The sequence below is a fragment of the Gymnogyps californianus genome, unplaced genomic scaffold (genome assembly GCF_018139145.2).
Source record: "Gymnogyps californianus isolate 813 unplaced genomic scaffold, ASM1813914v2 HiC_scaffold_32, whole genome shotgun sequence".
Taxonomy (NCBI): domain Eukaryota; kingdom Metazoa; phylum Chordata; class Aves; order Accipitriformes; family Cathartidae; genus Gymnogyps; species Gymnogyps californianus.
Window position 1 is genome coordinate 648,325 of NW_026114202.1, and position 21,236 is coordinate 669,560.

The 21,236-nt window shown below is 43.0% G+C and overlaps 1 protein-coding gene across 1 annotated transcript in view; it reads right to left on the minus strand.

Moving 5' to 3' along the window:
- SCN8A (sodium voltage-gated channel alpha subunit 8) overlaps positions 1 to 21,236 on the minus strand; it is a 58,271-nt gene that overhangs the window by 6,638 nt on the left and 30,397 nt on the right. The window contains exons 11-23 of the mRNA XM_050914220.1: positions 20,484 to 20,771; positions 19,695 to 20,087; positions 17,776 to 17,911; positions 15,576 to 15,814; positions 14,973 to 15,146; positions 13,676 to 14,032; positions 12,053 to 12,523; positions 11,552 to 11,669; positions 10,707 to 10,861; positions 9,624 to 9,797; positions 5,428 to 5,550; positions 1,794 to 2,078; positions 508 to 561 (exon numbers count right to left, since the gene is read on the minus strand). Of these exons, the coding sequence (XP_050770177.1) occupies positions 508 to 561; positions 1,794 to 2,078; positions 5,428 to 5,550; positions 9,624 to 9,797; positions 10,707 to 10,861; positions 11,552 to 11,669; positions 12,053 to 12,523; positions 13,676 to 14,032; positions 14,973 to 15,146; positions 15,576 to 15,814; positions 17,776 to 17,911; positions 19,695 to 20,087; positions 20,484 to 20,771 (2,967 nt within the window). The remainder of the gene's footprint in view (positions 1 to 507; positions 562 to 1,793; positions 2,079 to 5,427; positions 5,551 to 9,623; positions 9,798 to 10,706; positions 10,862 to 11,551; positions 11,670 to 12,052; positions 12,524 to 13,675; positions 14,033 to 14,972; positions 15,147 to 15,575; positions 15,815 to 17,775; positions 17,912 to 19,694; positions 20,088 to 20,483; positions 20,772 to 21,236) is intronic.

The following is a 21,236-nucleotide window of genomic DNA, read 5'->3' on the forward strand; positions in this document are numbered from 1 at the left end:
ATTTAAAAATCTTTTCATATAAAACCAAGAGAGGTGAAGGAAAAAAAATTAGAAAGCAAAAAGGAAGTAATGGTATTTGCATGATTCCAGCATGCAAGAACAAGAAAAGTGCCTGAAGAAAGAGCTCCAACCCAGACATAATTTCAAAACTGGATTCAAACTGGCACTTGGCTCCCATGTAGATGCAAGGTTCATGGAGGACCTTCTGGCTAATTCCTCCCCATAATTTATTCTGATGATGAAATATGTAACTTCATCGTATTCCTTTCTTCACTGTATTTCTACTCCAGCAGGAGTTTCCCTGCCCCTAAAGCGACCAGAATAACCCTGCCCTTTTCAAGATTTTCTTGAGCATCTTTTAATTTACCACACTAACAGAGCAAATGAAACAATCACAGCATTAAATACATAACATAAGCATAGTTCTACAATTTTTACTCTTGATTTTACCAAAGCAAAATAGCAGAATGAAATACTGGGAAGTGAGTTTGTGGTCATGCGCTTTACCTTTCTGGAATCAACTGCTGCATACATGATGTCCATCCAGCCCTTGAAAGTAGCCTAGCAAAGAAAACACATGTTCTGTTAGACAGAATTCATCCAAAGTCAAAGAACAAGTCTGATTTGTGCCAGCTATGTCAAGAATTCCCTGGCACTCTTGATCGCCGTGTATACTGAACTTTAATATTACTTAAATATTTCTCTTTTCATTTAATCTAAATGAAATGAATCAAGCTCGAGAAGTGGGCCTATGTGAACCTCATGAAGTTCAAGAAGGCCAAGTGCAAGGTCCTGCCCCTGGGTGGGGGCAACCCCCGGTATCAATACAGCCTGGGGGACGAAGGGATTGAGAGCAGCCCTGCCGAGAAGGACCTGGGGGTACTGGTGGATGAAAAGCTGGACGTGAGCCAGCAACGTGCGCTCGCAGCCCAGAAAGCCAACCCTATCCTGGGCTGCATCAAAAGAAGCGTGGCCAGCAGGTCAAGGGAGGGGATTCTGCCCCTCTACTCCGCTCTGGAGCACTGCGTCCAGCTCTGGGGTCCTCAGCACAGGAAAGACATGGACCTGTTGCAGCGGGTCCAGAGGAGGCCACAAAAATGATCAGAGGGCTAGAACCCCTCTGCTCTGAGGAAAGGCTGAGAGAGTTGGGGTTGTTCAGCCTGGAGAAGAGAAGGCTCCGGGGAGACCTTGTTGTGGCCTTTCAGTACTTAAAGGGGGCTTATAAGAAAGATGGGGACAAACTTTTTAGCAGGGCCTGTTGCGATAGGACAAGGGGTAATGGTTGTAAACTAAAAGAGGGTAGATTTAGACTAGATATAAGGAAGAAATTTTTTACAATGAGGGTGGTGAAACACTGGCACAGGTTGCCCAGAGAGGTGGTAGATGCCCCATCCCTGGAAACATTCAAGGTCAGGTTGGACGGGGCTCTGGACAGCCTGATCTAGTTGGGGATGTCCCTGCTCATTGCAGGGGGGCTGGACTGGATGACCTTTGAAGGTCCCTTCCAACCCAAACTATTCTATGATTCTATGACAAATGAATCTAAATGGGTTTACTGTTGTCTCATGGAAGGTTTGTTAGACCCTTTGAAGAGTCGAGTTGGGGCCACCACCTGTGCTGGGAGACCCATACTAGGCAAAGGGATGAAAGATAAAACTGCAATTTTATTCCAGACCCAAACCCGAGTGGGATTAAGGGGATGCTGTATTTCATGGAGAGAGGGAAGCAGTCAAAAGGCATTAGAAGAAGCTTGTATTTACCACTACTAGGGAGACGGTGAAAGCAAAACTTACAACTTGCAGAAGAGCCAGATATCCTGCCCCAACGTTGTCAAAGTTAATTTTCACATTCTTCCATCGAATCTCAGTGGAGTTGGGTGGCATCAGCGCTTCGCAGTCTGTCTTGTTGTTAACAATATCTGTTTCAAAGCGCTCCTCAGCTGTTTCATTAAAGCAGTAATGATATTTCCCGGCAAACAGGTTAACCCCCATAATGCTGAAAATCAGCCAGAAGATAAGGCAGACCAACAACACATTCATAATGGAAGGGATAGCGCCAACCAAGGCGTTGACAACCACCTGTGTTGGAAGGGGTGGGAAAAAGTTTCAGTATAAAACACAAGGCAGGAAACAGCAAGCATCAATACAGCTGTTTTTGGGGGGGGAATAGGAGGTAAGGCCACTGACAGATCTGTGGCATTTACTCCACGCAGAAGTTGGCAGTGAACTTATTCCAAGCGGTAAAAAATTCTGCTTAAAAGCCACCTACTGAAGCTCTGTTTTTTAAATAAAACAGGCCACGTCGTTAGATTTACTGGGTTTGATTTTGGATTGTTACTTCTTTAGTTAAACAACAATTATTTTAAATAATTTTAGTTGCCAAAAGGAGAGGGGGGCATTACTGAGTGAGGCTCAGACTCTCTTCTTAGTAACAAACAGGCTCCTAGCTAAAATTTTCTCAGAGCCAAGTTTGAGGACACTTTTGCTCATGGATTTGATGGGTCTTATCAGCCAGTGGCCCTTACGGCCATTCCCCACTTTCAAACAAGGCTGTTATCACTTCAAAGCCTGCCTCCTGCTCCCACCGAGGTCACCAGCAAACTGCGGGGCACTGACTTCGGTGGGGACAGGACCAAGCCCAGCATTGCTCTGTTAAGACTAAGCAGTGAGTCGCTGTAAACATCAAGGTCATATTTGTGACTAAGCAAGGCCAATCATGTTGTCTCAGGCAGACAGCTGAGCATGCAGCTATGCAGGCTCAAGAAGACAGAAAAGCCATGTTCCTTCCTCCAAACTGCAGCAAACACAGCGGGAAGCGATAATGGGTTTTGTCAGAGCTCGTATCTTCCACCATCTCCTAATTTTAGCCTTTCACAGTTTGGGAGCACCATGTCCCTAAGCATCCCTGGCCAACACATGACAAAATGTAAGCTATCAGGCTTTTAATAGAGTTAGGTCAGCAGGATATTAAATCTTTTATTATGATCTCCTAATTTAGATTCCTTTAATAGATGAACAGAATCTAAACTGTTTTTACCCCTTTGCCTTAGTTTTGAAAGACTACTCAATTACACGGTGATTCGGGAGTCCTCAAGTAGTAGCACCTGAGCCACAACTGGTCCTGGCCACCATCAAGCATCCCCTCTCCTCCTACAACATCTGTTTGCTGGATGCAACCACCACACACATGATAAGCTCTGCAGCAAGCACCTGTCCTCCATCACAGTAGGCATGGAGGAAAATTGAAGACAACAGTGATCTAGACAGTAAGTAGCATTACAACAACTCTTAAATGACATCATCAATTCATCACTGTATACCCAGTGAGGTATAAAGACACAGGTTAGAGTCAAGCCCTCCAGACAGGCTCTATACAGAATGCCTTTGCTTTCATTTTCCCTTCATCCAAACAGGATGCTCTGCTGCTGAACACCAACACAACAGCAGTACGCCTTTTTGGTTTAAGATCCTTCAGATATCAATACGCTCGTTTATGCCAGTTCGTCACGGGAAGCGAAAAAAGTGTCATATCCTCCTGAAATATGGTCACTTGCAGTACATTAAATTTATACAGCATTCAAAAAGATCTGAGAGAAGGAACATGGCTTTTGTGTGCAGACTGACAAAAATGCATGCACAGTTCATAGCATTACTGTCAAACTTCCTGAATAATTTAAGAGCAGAGCAAGCTCTTGAAAATGCAGATTACTATGGAGTAGAGAAAAGCAAAGAACTACATTTTATGTTTCCTTTGCAAAGGCATTTCAAATCTCTATTCTCTGGCTCAGAAGAAGTGTTCTGGTTGTATGGGGCAGCAACACTTGTCTTCAAGTCAAAACAAAGGAAAAATAATTGGGTTTAAGCAACTAACAGGGCTGCAGTCATAACTCTCTATCAATTTTGCTGTGGTAAAAATCCTCCACTTCAAGCATGAGAATTTCCTGATTGCGCATTAGAAATCACAGCTTCTCTCCAGCACGGCTTAAGAATAGCTTTTAATATCCACAGGTTTAGTGCTAGGTCTTTTCCTTTGTGATCATACTCTTAGGTGGGACCTGAACCCAGCCCAGCAAAAGCTCTGGCTTTGTGTCGATGGAAAAGTTCTCATCCTTTGTGCCTGTATTATACAATAAAGTTTAGAATTAAGCTAACTGACACAAAGAAATAATAGCAGGATAAACATATCAGGGAAGAAACAACCCTCTTTGGATTTGTTATGATATCTTTTATTTCTGTCACTTCCTATGGAATTTGAGGATTCCGGATCAGCTCATTGCCTCTCGCGCTGTATTTTGTGCTCAGTTACACTACAGCAAATTCAAAGGAGATCAGAAATATCCAGGTGGAATTGCTCCAGTCAGACCCTGAAATAAAACTGCGACTGCTATTCCCTTCCCTTTTTTTTAAAATACAAATTTTATCTCTTGTAATATCTCTAATTGTGAGCTAACTGGGATTTAGCACAAAAGACCTACATGATTGTTCTAAGAGCAACTGGGAAACCCATTAATACAACATACCCTTTACTTAACAGAAACATACAATTTTTTTGCATGTTCTTATAAGACTATTTCAATCCCAAATGGAAAAAAAGCACCAAAATACAGAATATTAGTGGCAAAGTAGCGAGACACTGCAATAATTTCAAATCCCCAAGACAATGGTGCTGTCTAACAATTTGAGGAAAGCTTGTTAAGTTCAATGCTTTGCTTGTGCTTCGTTGCTAGTTCCACAGTGACAGGACAGGGGACCATAAAGCATGGTAAAAGGAGGGAGTGGAAAGGAAAAGCTTCACTATCAGACAAGGCTTCCAGTCACCACCAGACTGGACCGAGAACAACAAGGTGCAACAAGAGGAATTAAACCAAAGCCTTTTTTTCAAACAGCTGAGCTCCCCGCCAGTCCCTTCCTGAAGGCCTGAGCGATCCGAGAAAGGAAGCAGCCTTTTACCCCCTTGCAGGCAGATTGCATTTTTAAAAACCCCTCAGATATAGTCTTTCAATCCAATTCCACCAGCGGCCAACACCTAGAGGGGCTGGAGACACTGAGGTGGTTCAAATTCTGCTTCTTTGCACCTGGTGATTCTCCCTAGATAAAAAAAGTTACAGCTGAGAAGCCCCCTCAGATGCTAGAGGTAAAAGCCAGGCTAAATGAGAACAGCCAAGTGTTAACATCGTCTACAAATGGCATGTGGTTTGGGCCAGTAATTAATGTAATGAGGCAGCTTAATGCATCTCCCTTTCTTAAGAGGGAAGGGTGCAGCGGTGGGCAGGGTGAGGGGACATCCACGGTAGAGGTGATCGAGTCAGCAGCTGCATCATGATTCTGTTTGGAATTTTCTTTCCACCAGTTTTGATCAGTTCTAGCATGCTTAAAAAAAAACCGCTCCACAGGCATGCAGAAGGATCAGCTGCTAATGGCATCTTACCCTCATCCCCTCAAATCGGGACAACGCTCTTAAAGGCCTCAAAGCTCTTAGTGTCCTAAGGGACTTTATGGCACCTAGTTCCGAGTAGCCCAGGGCATTAGCTATAAGGCTGACTAAAGAGACCTACACAGAAAATAGAAAAAAAAGAAAAAAAAAAAAAGAAAGAAAGAAAAAAAGAAAGAAAAAAAGAAAAAGAAAAAAAAGGTTCCAGACTGTTAGAATGAATCCCCTAGCACTGATTGCCCAGCCCAGACTGCCAGCCTGGGCGGCCCCCATAATAAATACCGAAGACATGACACCAGCTGCCTACTTCACTTGACTGAAACGACCTGGAAGGAAATAATGCGGTTGAGAAAGGCATAAGAAAAGAACATAGGGGAAAGATAAGTGAGAGAGAGGCAGAGACACACAGACGGAGAAGGGGTCTGTCGGAAGGAAGAGCCCAAACGATGACAAAAACCTTACCCTCGCCCTTTACTGTCTGCAGGATCCCAGCGGCTCCCATTAAATTTAAGCCAGACAAATTTTAAAGGTACCTATGAGAAAGAATACAGATAAATACACACACTGCACAAACTGCGCTCAACTTGTATAGCAAGCCACCGTGCTCACACTGAGTGGTGGTGCTTCATCCGTGGCAACGGCCTTCAGGGACGGGACGTGTGCCTCAGCTTGCTTCTGCCAAAATAATTCTGAAAAACGTGAACACTGACCCTGTCACACACGGTGCTGAGGCAGCTGATTCCAACTTTTACTGCCTGAAAACCCAAGGATGGGTGTGTTTTTTCTGCTTGTAACGCAGAGCAACTGTTGTGCACTTTTTTTGCCTGCTTGAAGTTGCAGTGACATTTGTGAGCATCTCTGAGGGAGGATGAGGATGGGTGAGCCCATCTTACTGATGGGCAAACTGAGGTGTACAGCGATTGCGCGGTTGCTCGGGCTCATACACTGACACTATGACACAGCTGGGGACAGCTTTCTTATATCCATTTTTCAACACCATAACCACAAAGACAACCTATTTTCTTTAGCAGCCTGGAATCAGATTTAGGCTCTACGCTTGTGAATTACCAAATATCCTTAACCACCCAGTACTGAGGGCAGCTCAGGGTCCCACAGGATTCAGCCCTGTATTACCAAAAGCCTGAAAGCGTGGGGCCATCTACTTTTTGACCTGGCACGTGCGTTTAGGGCAGCAGTCCATTTCCCACGCGAGCCAACGGAAAACTCTTTAGATTAGATCAGACATGACTTGGCCGTATGTAAATAGTATCTACAGACACCATTTCATCAGCATCCCACTATCTTCCATTTTTGGCTAGTATCACATTACAGACACAGATAAGAAACAGATATGTCAACCTTTTTTAAGGGGGGGGGGAAGACATCAATATACAGTAACAAATAATGGAAAAACATGAGACCTCCTCCTATAACAGGTGGGGTTTTTTAGCTTAATTCTCAGAATAGGACACTTCCTATTTATCATTCTTTTTTAAAAAAGGGATATTAAGATTATAATGTGAAATTAATTATAAGGACGATTCTTATTCCACACATATTCCAGGGAAATTTCAGGACCAGATTTCAAATGCATGAACATGCGGGAAAACGTAGAGATTTCATCGTTTTACTGTTTGTGCAGTGCTTCACACTTTTTCTGTCTTCGTATCTGCCCCAAAATAAGTGGCCGCAATATATGGCAACATGGCTCTCTGGTTTTTCCATGCGGTTTTCTGATTTTAAAATTACACTGATTAAAAACATGCCAGGGGTGTCCCAAAGGTTTACAACAAAGCCTTTGGGAAGCAAAATCAGCCTACTCAGGGAGGGACCAAGCCCGCAGCAACACCGGTACATTAAAGTCCTGGTCCCAAATGTCAAAATACAGATGGGATTTGGAGGAATGGGCTATAAGGTCCCTATACAGAGAACTACAGCGGTTTACTCCATAAATATAACATGGGGCACAGGCTTCACTGAATCCTCACTTTTAGAGCTTCTTCCCCTTGGGATAACGCCTCGCTCCTGAGTAGGAAACTAACACAAGGGCAGTAAACCGACTAAAGGCTGGTTTAGTTTTCATGGGGTCTTTTCAGTATTATTATCTCAGGACACTCCAACAGAAGACACAGCAGGCACCGATGTCAGACAAAAGGAATTCCAGATTGACTGAAAAGCAGAAGCCTTCATTATTACCCAGAAAAAGACTGTCTTCACAAATACACCCAGCAAGCTTTGGGAATCAGAGGAGGAGGGTTATTTGACAATGCTATCAAACCTGAAAAATAACATTCAAGAGCGTTGTTATGATGCAAAGGCTTATTCTCTATTACTTATGGCTGCCATCCTGACTTCACTCGAACCCCATCTATGTCACATTAGAAAATCTGTTTAAAAAAAAGTGATTTAACAGATACAGGACACGATGCATAGCTGAGATTTTGTCGAATAATATCTTGGCATCTCAAATTCACATTTCAGATTTTTTGTAGAGAAAAATGTGAAACTCTCCTGTCTACGACACCAAGTGAAAAGAGAAGTTTCTCCTAAAGCACTGGGAATTCAGGATCCTTGTACGTATGCACTTGTTCACTCCCCATAAATGTGTTACCTGACTGGGAAGTTCCTTATCTTTACTCCACCAGCAGCCAGATATTTGGGAAGAAAATGAAACTTGTAACACATCTGTCAATTAAACTGCGCTTCGTTCCCAACAGCTGGAACTCAACTCACGACATGAAGCATAAGGACTGTGAATGCTATTTTTCTGCTCAGCTGCTGGTCATCTTTTTAATTCAATACCCCAAAGAATTTCATTTGCTGAAACACTCTCCTCAAAGCAGTACTGAGGAATAGATGGTAGCTCGCATTAGTTTCCATGTTAGCACTTGTAATTCATCTTAAGGCAGTGAAAGAGATACAGGGTTATTTTCAGAAAAGAAGAGTTACTACTTCAAGATGTGTGTTAAAAGGAAAGGTGTTAAGGGGATCAGAGAGGACTTTTTTAAAAAACAAATAAAAATTAAAAAATTCAGTTTTCCACAGGAAACGTAGACATCTTGAGTCACTTCTGCCCCTGAATTCCAAGCATAGTTCCTCCACCTACTCAGAAATATTTCCAGAGTGATAATGTCACTGAGCAGCAATTTGGCATAACTGAATCACATTCAAAATGTTCCAAATGAGAAGCTTGGAAAAATTTTTAATTTTTTTTTTATACTTGCTCTTGGAGCAAGGACACTGATTCACAACTGGATGCAATGAAACGTTTTACAAGAATCCAAGCACTTGGGATTCTACAGTTCCTTTTTTTGCAATTCTTTGGGCTTCAAGTCCTATTGAATTCCATAATTTTCTGCCACTTTTGACAGCATAAATTCCATTTATTTTAAATGCCCTTGCTGTGCTTCAGAGTCAAATTTATTGCTAACACTTCTCTCTATTGTCTTTCTTCTTTTAATTCTCAAATTTATTCTCCCTACCAAGATGTTCTGCAGGGGAATTCCAGGGTGATCATGTGCTGATCTGTCCAGACTGACCGTTTCCCTCGTTCGTGCTACGATCTCTTATCAGCAAGCTGTCTTTGTTGTTTGATATGGTCCTGCTTTTTCTCTCCTGGGCATTAGATCTTTTTAACAGAAGAAGGATGATGCTGAACTTCATTTTGCATAATAAGCTTTCAAAGTACTCCGATTTTCACAAATACATGGCCCAGTGTTCAGAACAACAGACCTCGTTAGGTGGTAGGATGGGAAGATTCTGCCTGCCTCATCATCCTCCTGTCATTAATAACGCAAGCAAATGATTACACAAAGAGGGTGTCACCAAGGAATACCATGTCTGCACAAGTTCTCCCACTGTTAACACCTTCCAGTAGCTCAACATGCGGGCAGGCCTCTTAGAAACAGTATTTTCAGCGGAGCAAAAGGGCCAAGGGCTGGAAAACCCTCCATTGTCTCTGCAGGCTCATTAGGACCTGCAGGGCAGAAATTCCACAGCTGCATAGGAAACACTAGCAATACTCAAAGGGCTCAAGGGTTTTATCACTGTTTTGGAAACTTACAGATATCTGGGATTGAATCCTCATTAAATATACGATTCAGTTAGGAAACTTCTCAGGAGAAAACATTACCCCAGCATTCTTCTAACCAACAGTTTTTTCCAACCAGAAATAAGGAGGAGAGGATACATACAGCCACAATGAGGAAATCCAGCCAGCACCAGGCGTTAGTGAAGAACTTGACGAATCCATAAGCACACCATTTCAGCAACATCTCCAGGATGAAAATGTAAGTGAAGACCTTGTCTGCATACTCCAGGATGGTCCGGATGGTTTTTCTCTGTTCTATGTAAATATCCTCAAAAGCCTGGGAAATAACCAGGTACTCGTGTCATTATATCGGATTTATTCCATATTCAATGTCGTTATCCAGAAGCTTATTCAAACAATACTGAGATCAGCAGTGGAATTACATTTCTTATACAGTGCACCTTATCTGCTCTAGTAGTAGCAACATTGCAATGCCAAACCAAAAAAAAAAACCAAAAAAAGGAAAGTCCTGAATAAATAACACAAGAGCTTCTCCACCTTTTAGGGATCTGAGTAAAAGCCTTTATATCTAAATGTTCAGCAACTGGTATCACTACAGTAACACACACAGGCAGGTTTTCTCTGCAGCTCAGCACGTCCAAAAGGGCCGAGTTCATTGGCAATCAGACTGTTAATTACTATGAAAGCTGTGCACGTAAAGAAAACCAGGCTACTGCTGTGGGATACGAATTGTTGTGGACTTCTGTCCTAAAACTTGTAAGTAATGCGTGCTTGAAGTTGTTTGTTGTATAGCCCTATCTACTAAACAGCGTACTGTGTGAAAACAAACAAACGTAGTGATTATTTGTATCTATGTAACACCAGGAGGTCAAGAAGCTCTGCAAACACGGGAAAGTAAAGAAAGGGAAATATAAATATTCTAGTTCGGTAATGTGAAAATGAGACATAGACACAGGCTGACTTTGTCCAAAATCCTCACGTTTCTAGTCAAGCTATGATCAGAACCCAGATTTGCAGGCTTTCAGTCTTCATTCTTAATTTAAACTAAATGAAAATCATTAATAAAGGCTTTTGTACAGTACCTACCACAATGGAGCTGTGTTGTTTTCCAGGTAAGAATCATCATAACTTGCTTTTTCACCAAATTTCCTATATACAGCTTTCCCAATTAGATGTCCCCTAGCTTAACGCCACCGGGCTACGCGTATTTCTGTATTTTACTCACCAGAGCACCACTGCTCAGCAGGATCATAAAGATGATGAAAGTCTCAAACCAATTATGTTCCACAATCAGAAAACAAGTCTTCCTCAAGGTCCACCAAGACTTTCCCAGCCCTTCCTCAATATTGACCTGACAACATTTACAGCGCTGCATACAACCTGGAATGGGGATAGCGCACAATGGAGTATGAGCCCAAATTTGTTTGGTAACAGATGATTTAATGTAAGAACCTAAAATTGTCATTGTCTAGAAGCAGTTTTGATGCCAACAATATTAAACGCTGAGTTTCAGTTACAACTCTTGCGTTCTTGAGGATTTTATGATTACTTTTGCCACTTCTGTACCTGGGCACCTGAATTAACATCAATTTGTGAACAGATTAAGCTCGTTATATTTGGTGAGGTGCCCATGCACTTGACAGAAGAGGAATGGAAAACTTGCTGATAAAATAACCTTGAACCATTTAAAATATCTTTGCCATGGGAATACCTGTAATGGATCAGTTGCTGAAAGACATTGAGGCCAGCAACAGAAAGGGAAAAAAAAACCCGACCAGAAGCCAGATTCTTCTGCTTCTAAGGCAGACTCAAGGCATCAGTTGTACAAAAGATCAACTTGCCCTACCTATAGGTCATCTACATCCTTGCAGTGGCAACTACATCTCCGAGGCCTTCACTTTGCAAATTCTTCTAAACTAGCTCACCTGTGATGCAGGGTCCAAGAAGGGTCTCAAAATAAGCTGACAGCCAGCCCTGATCCAGACTGAGACCTAACCTTAAGGTAAGCTTACAGCAGACAGGTCCCCGCAACAGCCCAGAGGCTTCTTTCCACACTCGTAGTCGGCTTACCTTCTGTGAAGCATGCATCTGGGTCCAGATACTCCTCTGGTGCCTCCACAGGGACTTCTTCCACTTCAGGCTTTATATCAATGGTGCTACCTTCAGAGGAGCTGGTATCATCAAGTTTCTTGAACACAAAATAAAACCCAATCCAATCTATAATTAGCTCCCAACAAATATCAAACTTCATGATGACTCAGCAATTTGTTCACCAGATTTACTGTAACGAAAGTTCCTTCCTCACTTCACCTCATTAAGATCCTGACCCAGCTTACATCTCATGTTAACAGGACAGACAGTATTAAGTATTTATATTATACGTATTTGTAAGTATTTGTGGCTCTCCATAGAGCAACTAGCACAAGAAACTTCTGTCTTGAGTGCAAAGACAGCATCATAATATAAACAGAAGTTTTGTGCTGGAACTATCTAGTTCTCCCTCCCAAGATGCTTCCAGGCACTCACACGAGGGTCAAATGACTAGAATGAATTTTCAGCATTTCATCCTACCTCTTTGCTGCCATCAGGATCTGTATCACTGCTGAAATCTTCTGTGTTGAGATTTTCAAAATCTGATTCACCTACAGCAATAGGTACCCGGACAGTGAGATTGGGGTTATTGATGAAGGACATGTGATCTTCATCTATTATGTACTTCTCCACACTGCTCCCAATTCCACTCGTCGTGCCATTGCCATTCTTCTGATAATCAATGTCTCTGTTGATATCAGCCCCTGTATGGTTAGCGATGCAGTTCACCTTCTTGTCATACAATTCATCCAAGGGTTTGACCTCATCTGCCTCTCTCTGCTTGAAATGAGCCTGCATGAACTCACGCACTTTTGCCTTCGTCCAGGCAATGCCCTTCTTGATGCGAATAACAGAAATCTGCAGGTTGTTCATCTCCCCGTCATCATCTGTTGCTGCTAAGTTGTCTGCGCTGAAGGAGCTCAGTAGCAAGGCTAAGAACAGGTTCAGCACCTGAAAGAGAAGAGGTCACGCTCGGCAGAGCTGACACACAAGGGTTATATTTCCAAAGCTGAATATGAGTATTTAGCCACCCAAGTCCTGCTGATGTTAACAGGGGCTGCAGAGCTAAGTCTCCAAACACCACACTGAGAACCAGCTCTGGTGTCCCACAGACCTATGGAGGTACCCAGGACTCAAGGAACAAGACGCTGATCCTGCAATGCGTTCCATGAACGGGGGAGCCCTGTGCAGCACGCAACTCTGCTGGGGTCACAGGGGTTCAGTGCAGGTAAAAGGGACCCCGACATAGAGCCCCTTGCAGGATCCACACTGCAGATGTTAAGAGAGGGATTTAAGCAGCAGCCATCCAAAGGATTTAAATTCAGCATTACTGGTTTAGTCCCATCTCTGGCTCAAAGGAAATGGGCCAAATCTAGGCATTTTGAGTGATCACTCCCAGCTCTATTTCCTTGCCCACATCTAGTGACAGTGCCCAAGACTTATTTTGTCAAAATCCCTTGGCGAGACAAGTCCTCTCAGAGAGAGCTCACAACACTACTTTGAAGACATGCAACTGTTCACACTACTTCATTCTTGCTTACATTTTCCTCCATAGACTTTTCTTCATAAAATTTAAGACCAGAAGGAATCATCATGATCTAGTCTAACCTCCCACACAACAGGCCGTGCAAATTCACCAGCCGATTCTTGCACACAACTATACCTCATGATTGAGCTAGCGGGCAGATTTTAGAAGAAAATTCCAACCTGATTTTAACACTTCAGGACCTTCCCCTGCGTACCAAATTATTTCCTCTCCTGGCATTTGAAAAGCCAGGTTTTGCTTCTTTTAAGTTTCTTTCACCCCCTCAGGCAAGGTGTGCGTCTGTCCCCTTTGACTGAGGGTTTCGTACCTCCAGCTTTTATTGCAAAGCGCTTGGATGCTTTATTTGTGGGCAACTGTTTAAGGCCCCAATCAAGCAAAGCACATCCTTAATATTGTGCTACCAAAGTCAACAGGACTGCTCGTATGTCAAAGGCCATGAAGGACCCCAACAGAGCTGGAACAGACTCACAAATCATTACTCCCTAGTCCTGTGGTCTCCCCATGTTCTACCCCACCCAGAGGCAACCAATAAAGACCATCAGTAACCATTTACTGACCACTAAATTTCCGATGACCATGACCATCATGAAGACAATCAAGCACATGGCCTGTCCTGCTACTTCCATACAATCCCACATGGTCTCAATCCATTCCCCACACAACACACGGAAGACAATAAGGAAGGAGTGGAAGAAATCGTGCATGTGCCAGCGGGGTAGCTCACACTCCGGATTGATCTTGCAGACACACTCCTTGTAGCTTTTGCCGAAGAGCTGCATGCCCACCACAGCAAAGATGAACACGATGATGGCTAGCACCAAGGTCAAGTTCCCCAAAGCACCCACTGAGTTACCGATGATTTTTATCAGCATGTTCAGAGTGGGCCAGGACTTGGCCAGTTTGAAGACTCTCAGCTACAAAAAAACCAAAACAAAAAACAGACAAATGACACAATGTAATTTCATCTTAACAAAGAGGAAAATCAGGCAGAACTTTCTAAACAGCAACCATCTTGTATTTTACATAAACATAAGCCCATGCTTCTGCTACTGAAGTCAGTGTGAGTAGGGAATGCTTAACTTCTCTTTGAATTTGGCCTCCTGTATTTTGTACTTAGTTTTCCCCCACATGGCGATCTCCCTTTACAGAGGAAAAGTACAGAGCTTCCACCATGCTTTGCAAACATTAAGGAAGTCAGAAGACTGATTTGAAGGGGGTGTGTGTACCAAAAAATTACTTTCTTCTTTCCTGAGTGCTTCTCATCTTCCCCCGGAAAAAAGGACTTGTTTTCCTGGCATATCCAGAACACATAATCAAAGTTTAATTTCCAGAGAATCAAATTTGGAGACAGACTTTCTGAAGCTGGATATAAGTGGGAGCTTCTGAGTACTGTGCTCCTTGGAAAATCCGACCTCAGTTATGGTTCTCTGCGCCCAAAAATCTAACCTTGAAGTTTTCATAATTTAATTTTCAAAATCTTAACCACCGTCGGCACAACTTAAAGCACACAAAGGCTGGAGGTAGTCAGCACTTTTATTATACTGTAACATACAAACCTACCAAATTTGACCACATGAAATAAGAGGTGCATTCCAACATGGTCCATCTCCATCTATATTAAGTACTCTACACCAAGATACCTCCCAAGTCATCCTTCACTGCCTAAATGCAATGAGCTGTTGCTCAGATCTCGTAAACAGCAGTTGTGAAGTAAGAAGAGACCACAAAAATGACACTACTCCATCTCTGTCCTCCCCAAAACCAGAAAAAAGTGGGTTTTGCCTTTTTTTATGTAAAAAGCTTTCTAGTAGCTCCAAGATAGTAACATTCAAAAAGAACTGGAATGTGGAATACCAATCGGAAAGATCGCAGCACAGAAAGTCCTTCCACATCTGCTAGACTCAGTTCCATTAAACTGAGGGAGACAATAAATCCATCAAAGATGTTCCAGCCTTCTTGGAAATAATAGTAGGGATCCATGGCAATGAGCTTCAGGAACATTTCTGCTGTGAAAATTCCAGTGAAAACCTGGAGTGGTGAGGAGACAGACAGACAAACAAAGAACAGGTGAAGATTCGCTTTTGTTCATTTTCTGATCTTCAGGCTAAATATCAACCAATGCAATTTGTCACGCCAATTCAAACATGCAGCCTATGCAATGCCATGTGCTTGCCTGCAGTAGTCTTTTCTCCTCCAACGCAGCACAAATATCATTGACCTACTCAGGCATACCAGGAATTAACAGACGGATTTTTAAGTAGTAACAAATTCTGACCAGAGAACTGCACCCTTGGCAAACATCTCTGAGTGGCCACAGACTGCAGTGAGGGCAAGCTCATGCCGCTCAGCGTTCTCTAGAGTCTGGAACAGCAGTTCTTTCAGTCTAAGTCTACATTAACAAGCAATGTATCCCAGCAGGAGCAGATCCGTAAGGAATATTTGCCAATACTATCTTACCAGGTTTCCTACAGAGAGCACATGTTCAAACTCTGGGGTCATGGGATGGTGCTCCATTGCCATGAACAAAGTGTTCAGCACAATACAGATGGTGATGGCCAAGTCAACAAAAGGATCCATGACAATTAAGTTCACTATCTCCTTCAGCTTGATCCAGTACGGGTGGCATTCCCAGATCAAGAACGTGTTGGCAAATTTGTACCAGCAAGGGGGACACTTCCTCTGGGACTCTTCCAGCTCTACAGTTACAAAACAAAACAGCAACAGAGTTCAGTCTTCGCCTCTAAGGCTGCTGGATCTGTCTGACGCTCAGCATGGCTAAAATACTGTCTGATCTTGCCTGTCATGAACCCCTCTCGTGTCTCCCTGCTTGCACAACCATTCAATATTCTTGGGCCAAAGACAGGTTTTGCATTATGTACGTACAACACTCAAAACAGAAGAACTCCAGGATGCTTGCAATAGCTTAAGACAAAGAGTTACTAAGCCATGAACCTTACGACCATGGCCAATCATGCAGATCGCCACAACATAAGAGTTAGGTCAGGTCTTTGTAATGAGCTTCACTGACTTCTCCTTTGTCCCTACGCAAGAGCTACACCACATCTGCACGAGGTTACCAGGAAGTGCAGTTCTAAACCTGTGCAAGAGCCCCGCGTCGATCTTATGATTCAATCCAAATTATTTTAAATGAAGGGATATATTTAACTCAGAACTGATCAAGGTAAAATGGTTTAAATCAAAGTTAGATTCTAAACTGTCTTTGGTGCCAGTTTTTAAATAACTTAAATGAATTCTGTGCTGAATGCAGACATGGTCTAAAAGAGGAAATACATGACATAATGCTGCAAAGGATTTTAAACAGGAATAACCTGATTAAGACTAACCACATCCATTTACAGAAATCAAACATGATGCTGTGTCCATTTTTTTTATACTGGCTTATTTCAAGTGCTTAGCGGGAAAAAAATAAAAATCAGGAGTTCCCCCCCTCTATTCTCTGACCTGCAATGGTTCCACTCAGGCTATACAGCTGTTCATGCTGAAGTTTTATTTTTTTACGGGTAGGGAAACGACCACTGCGCTCTCTTTCTCATTGGTTCTCTGGTTGCTTAGTATTTAGTTGCCTTGGAATTTCTAAAGTTAAAAAAGAGGACCGTAGCACTGTAGCCTGTAGGCGTTTGCGCAGGAGGGAAGCAGCAGCAGAACCTTGCTCTGTTTCTAAGTATATTTAGTTTTCATACAATTTTATTGCAGGAGACAGCAGGAATTTGAGATCATCAACCTCATATGGCTGCTGTTGATAAATTCTTGCTGGCTCCTGCATAACATATTTGGAAATCTCATCTCCGTGTGCTGTCCATTTCAGAATTTCCGTCATGCAGAAGTCCCTTTCTCTTTTGACAGCTGTCACGTTTCAGCTCTTAGCATAACTCAAATCTTTTTCTCCCACAGACTGTAAGCAAAGGAGGGTCTCTCCAGTCCTTGGGAGACGGCAGAAGACAGAACACCTGTATCAGACATTGTCTTCCTCCTATAATCTCCACACTGCATATTCATTATTGTAAAATTACAACTCTTCGTTGTCTTTACCTCTGTATCTATATAATTCAGATAAAAAACCAAGTAAAATAAAGTCTAATAAATACTTCTGTATCAATAATGACTCAAAAGAAGCAGGTTTAGGCAAAACCAATGCATGAATATGTGCTACTCAAAAGCAGAGACAGCTAAATTCTGTATATCTGAAGGGCATGCATGTCCTCTGTCAGGTACCCAAGGCTCAAAACTGATCTCTGCTCTGCAGCACTCGCCCGAACAGACGGGGCCTGACCTGAGCCTGTACTCCCCACCCTACACGCCTCACCCAGCTCCCTTATCGACCAGCTATCGCTCTCATCCCCTAAGCCACTACGAAGCCATCTCACGAAGTTTAACATCACCATTCGGCATCCTCTTGGACAAACTGAGCGGACACGTGTGTCCATACCCATATTTTGTGACCGGCCACACTGCTGGCTGTGCAGAGGGACAGCCAGCATGGCTCCAGCACAGGGAACCCAGGGCAGATGTGGCGCGAGAAGATATGCTGTAACTGCCAGGTGGATGGGTCCTCTGTCTTCCTACAACACACCACGAGAGGGCAATCGATACATACATACTGAAAAATACCAAAGGCCCACCTTCACGCCATACCTACCCTCAACAAGGGTATTTGTCAACCCGGTCATTACACTGTTGGTTCGATCCTTTCTTCCATAGGATGCATTCACCTGATCCATCGAGACCAAGAGAGACCCACCAGGTTTCTTTCTAATTTCGATTTCAGTAGTACCCTGCAAAATTCATATGATGATTAATACAAACTCTGAATCTTCCCAGTATTTTACATACTCTCAGCCGAGAAATATGGCACGTATGCCCAAGAGAGAAAAACATCTTTGTTCCTGCTATCCTTCTCACTTTCCTACATTATATAAGTGGTCAAACCAAAACTCAAGCCCTCATTTCTGCTAGCATCACTGCTTTGCAGCCTTAGACAAATTAAGGACTGTATTTTAAAGAACATTTCTAACAAAGACTGCTGTAGTACGAAGTAATTTACACTCTATACTACTACCAAACAGCACAGATGGGCAGTGACTCTTTTAACCAGGCCACTTTACAACTCATCTGGTCAGAGTGTGAACTCCACCCCAGCCTCATTTGAGCCACCCAAATTAATAAGGTTTAGGAACTGAGCATTTGACAGTGTCAACACTTATTTCAAAATCTGCATCTGAAAATTAGGATAAAAGAAGCTCAGCCACATCACTGTCCAAGAGCTAACAGGGATTTCTCCCACTCTAGCCCACTATGAAGCTGATTTTCTAACACAACAGGGATATGAAACCACGTCCTGATTTCACCCTGGTGAAGGATCACCTTGCTCCCCTCAAGTCACAGAGCTTGCACTTCTAAAGGCACCTCACGGTTTCCCTCCTAAGATTGCTCTGGAAATGCCAGTCTCTGTTAGGCACAGACAATCTTGCGTACTAGCAGATAACAGGGTTTTTTTCCTCATTACAGGAATTTGCCGCTGTCTGCTTGAGAACCAAGGTCTCTGCACAGCCCATGCAGCTCTCCCACCACGACAGTTAATTGCTTGTTGCATGTTGAACTCTCTTTACATACAGAGTTAGCAAAATAACTGCTAAGTAATACTTTCTCTTTTACGCATGCATCATGCAGATTACTATTCCTACCACGTTCATGCTGTGTTAGAGAATTAAATACTGAAGCAAAACATTGTATTAACATGCTAACTAGGGAAGAAAAAAAAAACAGGTAGCAACTGATGCTTAACATAACTAATTAAGGTCAAACAGGTTGCAAGAAGTGAAATAACTAAAAAAAAATAGCTTGGAATTTATAGGCACGGTAACCAGACTTTTCTCAGACACAACTGATTTAGGTATCTCTCAAATGGCGTTGTTTCAATCTTATCCACATAGATTACACCCCACTAACTAATATTCTATTTTTTGAGCTTTGTTTCTCTCCTACATTCTGAAATGTTGATCCACTAAAAAGGTTACTCAATAACAATTCAGTCAACTAATTACAAAAAGTCACAGTCAAGGAAAATTCAAAAATTAAAAAATTGTATTTTAAAAAATCCTTATTTTACTAACAGCTTCCCTTGCAAAATTTAGTGAGAGCTAAATGATTGTTTGTATTTCCCTTTAAATCCCCAAATATTTTATCTTACTGTGGAGAACATTTGCAAGAAACTTTGGTTGGTTTCTCCATTCCCATGCTTTAAATAGCTCCTTATGAATTGCCCCGACATCCACCAAGGGTTCCTACTATTATTAGTCCTTTAATTAACGACTTAATTCCAAGCCTTTTTTTCCCAGGAAGCCAGGGGAACAAGGAGGTGGGTCATTGAGTTTGAGAAGGAAAGAAAGGGGAAGTTAAAGCACAGGGTGTTTAAACCAATACAGACTTTATCGTCTGCGGTCAGACAGGCCGACTCTCATTCCACCAGGGCGTCTGGTTCACTCGAAGGGCGGCATACAGGAGAGGAGAAGAGGACAGACCGCCATGCCTACGCTATCTACTCATTGACTTCCTTACACTGTCATCGGTAGCTGCCTTATCTATTTTCACCTCAGGCAGAAGGCGTCCCCCAGGCATGCTGGAAGGTGGGCCACCGATGAGGGACACCACGCCGTTACAATCCACCGTGCTGTTCCTCTTCACATTTCGGCGGAGGTTGGGGAAAATCCGCGAGGACCGGCTGCCTTGGCTGTAGCCGCTGTAGCCGCTGTAGCTGCTCCTTCGATCGCGACCGCGGATGGGGATGAAGAGGGAGTCTCTCCTGCCTTCGCTTTCCTCCACTGTGCTGTGCTCGTCATCGGCAAACTCGTTCTCTGAACCTGGGTCACGAAATCGCCCTTTGTAGCTGAAGATGCTGCTCTTGCTATTGTGTCGGGAGAGAAAAGGGGAGCCTGGGATACTGAGGAGAGACTAGGAGGGAGAAAAGAAAGAATGACAACAGCGTGAATAGTATGGAAACAAAGCACTGCAGTGTCATCAAGTGCTGCTAAAGTGGTTTCGCTCCCTCTCCAGATCTACACAAACCATCACCACTTAGTCGTCGGCTACACTTTAAGAGTTGTTCACTCTTGGCTGGCTGAGCTACATTGGTGAAGAAGTTATCTGGTGAGATTCACTACTCTCAGGAACAATTTATGCCAGGGTAAGTGTGTGCAAGGGCTGTAAACTTGGGCCGTAAGTGTCCTCCTGATCCGCTGCAAGTTTAAGACAGTGGGCAGATTCCTTTGACATGCTAATCAGGATCTAAACCAGAGTATTATCCTGACTACAAGCAAGCATAAACATAGCGAAGGAAATGAAAACTACCTGGTTCATGATGGAAAATTTCCTTCCTAGCCTGTTATCTGGTAGCCTGAAGGCTTTTCTCCTCATGCCATCCTCAGATTCAGACTTGAACACCTTTTCATTGTCACACTTCTCCTCTCCTTCTGACAGTTCCTTGTCCTTTCGTTTTTTCCTCCTGTTTCGACGCTCCTTGGCGCTCTTGGAACTGAGTTTGGAAATCTCTGAAGAGCTCCGAGACATCCTCCCCCCACCATCATCTTCCACAGCATCTTCAGAGACTGTCCCTGCCGAAGTGACCATAGCAGCAGCCTGAGGGTGTAGGCAAGAGAAGGGAAAAATGAATGAGATCTTACCATGATTAATACTCCATTTTCTGCTTTAAGAAAGAGCGTGGCTTAATGCATGTAAGTACAAGTCTTTGAGGCAGGCTTGAGATGCTTATTTTTTCTCCTGGAAGAAACCTGCAGCCAGGACTTGTAAAAATTTTTATAGTCTACTTTTGCAGGTACTAAAATCTCTCTCAGTCCCTCAGCTTTGTTTATAAACATTTGATAAAGGACCAACAAAGATGTATTCGTCTGTCTTGCAAAGATATTCCCACACTTAACTAGGAACTCTGGGAACATTTAAAGTTTCCTTTATAGAAGGGAGTTTTCCAGTACAAAATAAACACAGCAAGCTTGCATATAATTCAGGAAAAACCAGCAGCAGCAGGGAAAAGAGAGTGCACAATGTCAACCCCAGTCAACAGAGGACGTGATGCCAGGGCAAGCC